This window comes from Cebus imitator, unplaced genomic scaffold, assembly GCF_001604975.1.
Source record: "Cebus imitator isolate Cc_AM_T3 unplaced genomic scaffold, Cebus_imitator-1.0 Scaffold28, whole genome shotgun sequence".
Lineage (NCBI taxonomy): Eukaryota > Metazoa > Chordata > Mammalia > Primates > Cebidae > Cebus > Cebus imitator.
The window spans coordinates 5810027-5811930 of record NW_016107343.1 but is presented as its reverse complement, the minus strand read 5'-3'; the positions used below and the strand labels follow the sequence as shown (position 1 = coordinate 5811930).

Below are 1904 nucleotides of genomic sequence, written 5' to 3'. Positions count from 1 at the left end.
TTTCTTTCTTTCTTTCTTTCTTTTTCTTTCTTTCTTTTTCTTTCTTCTTTCTATTTTTTTCTCTCTCTCTTTCTCTTTTTTTCCTCCTCAAATTCCTTTTTCTTTTTTAGACAGAGTCTGGCTGTGTTGCCCAGGCTAGACTGCAGTGGTGTGATCTTGGCTCACTTCAACCTCCGCCTCCTGGGTTCAAGTGATTCTCCTGCCTCAGCCTCCCAAGCAGCTGCGATTACAGGCATCCACCACCACCCCAGCTAATTTTTGTGTTTGTAGTAGAGACGGAGTTTCACTGTGTTGGCCAGGCTTGTCCTGAACTCTTGACCTCGTGATCTGCCCGCTTAGGCCTCCCAAAGTGCTGGGATTACAAGCATGAGTCACCGCACCCAGCCTCTGAAATTCCTTTTTATTATGCCAACAGTTTTTTTTCTGCAAAGCTTTATGCATATCACCTGCCCCTGACTGTGGGAGTGGGGCCTGCCACTTACTGAGGGGGTGAAAGACAAGTAGGGCTGCCACTTACTGAAGTGATGAGGGTAGGGGTGGGGCTGCCACTTACTGAGGGGGTGAGGGAGGGGTGGGGGACTGTCACTTATTCAGGGAGTGAGTGCGGGGTTGCGGGGAGTGGGCCCTGTCATTTACTTAGAGGGTGAAAGTCGGGTGGGGGCTGTCACTTACTGAGGACAATCACAATGATGATACTCGCCAGGCTCAGCAGTGCCATGATGATGGGGATCCCCACCTTTCTGAAGGTCTCCATGGGGGTACGGGATTTCCGCAGAGGGTTGACATCTGAAAGGACATGGGGAGCAGAGGGGAAGAGCATGCAGTCAGCACTTGGTGATCCCCCCAAGCCAAGATCCCCACTTGCCCTCTGGCGGGTGTCAGGAATGCCTTAAGGACAGTTTTGGTTAATGCTGGGGGGTTATTCCTGCAGACTAGCCTTAGCTGACCCAGCTTTCACAAGTGCCCCTCAAAGGAGACTCCAGGTCAGGCTGCCTCCCCCTTGTCTTGTCTGAGCCTGTCCTAGGACATTTCTAGGTTCTGTCTGACCCTCTCCTGCGAGGGAGAGGCCTGAGCCCCTGGGGCATGTACCCATTCACTGTGCTACTATTTATCCTTTTCCTGACCTCCTGACTTAGCTTTTGATTAAACATTAAGCTCCAGGTGGGCAAGGGCCTCCAGCACGGTGTGGGCTTAGTAGAGGCTTAATAAATACTTGTGAATGAATACATTCTCAGTCCCACAAACAGCAAGTCCCCAGCCTGGTCCTTATTTTTAAGGAGATTACCATCTGGGGGAAGAGCCAGGTGGAAGATAATATATGTTATAATAGAGACACCTTCAAAGGTAGACTGGGTTGCATTTAAGGTGGCACTTAAATGCAGGTGGGGAGGTAGGCACTGGCCCAGCGCAGGTGGAGGCATGGAGCTGCCTGGTGTGCCTGGGGTACCAGGGAGTAAAGGCAAGGTGGAAGGCAGGATGAGTGAAGGCAGCTGTGGAGACTCTTAAACACCATGTTAAGAAGTCTGGGTTTTATCCTGAAGGCAGTAAGGAGCCATTGAAAGTTTTTGAGCAGTGGAGAGATAGGATCAAATTAATTTTAGAAAGAGGAATCTGGCCAGGCATGGTGGCTCACACCTGTAATCCCAGCACCTTAGGAGGCCGAGCTGGGCAGATCACTTGAGGTCAGGAGTTCAAGACCAGCCTGACCAATATGGTGAAACCCTGTCTCAACTAAAAATACAAAAATTAGCTAGGCATGGTGGCACATGCCTGTAATCCCAGCTACTCGGTAGGCTGAGGAAGGAGAATTGCTTTGAACCCAGGAGGCGGAGGTTGAAGTGAGCTGAGATCACGGCATTGTACTCCAGCCTGGGTGACAAGAGCAAGACTCTGTCTCAAAAAAA

The 1904-nt window shown here is 50.4% G+C and overlaps 1 protein-coding gene across 8 annotated transcripts in view; it reads right to left on the bottom strand.

Annotated features, from left to right (window-relative positions):
- The window catches only part of TMPRSS4 (transmembrane serine protease 4), a 43855-nt gene that overhangs the window by 20298 nt on the left and 21653 nt on the right, over positions 1-1904 (bottom strand). For all 8 annotated transcript variants that reach the window (XR_005199223.1, XM_017523402.2, XM_017523398.2 and 5 more), the window contains exon 3: positions 673-786. Coding sequence is in view for 7 of the 8 variants with exons in the window: in XM_017523402.2 (XP_017378891.1) it covers positions 673-786 (114 nt within the window). In the remaining variant the exon portion in view is untranslated. The remainder of the gene's footprint in view (positions 1-672; positions 787-1904) is intronic.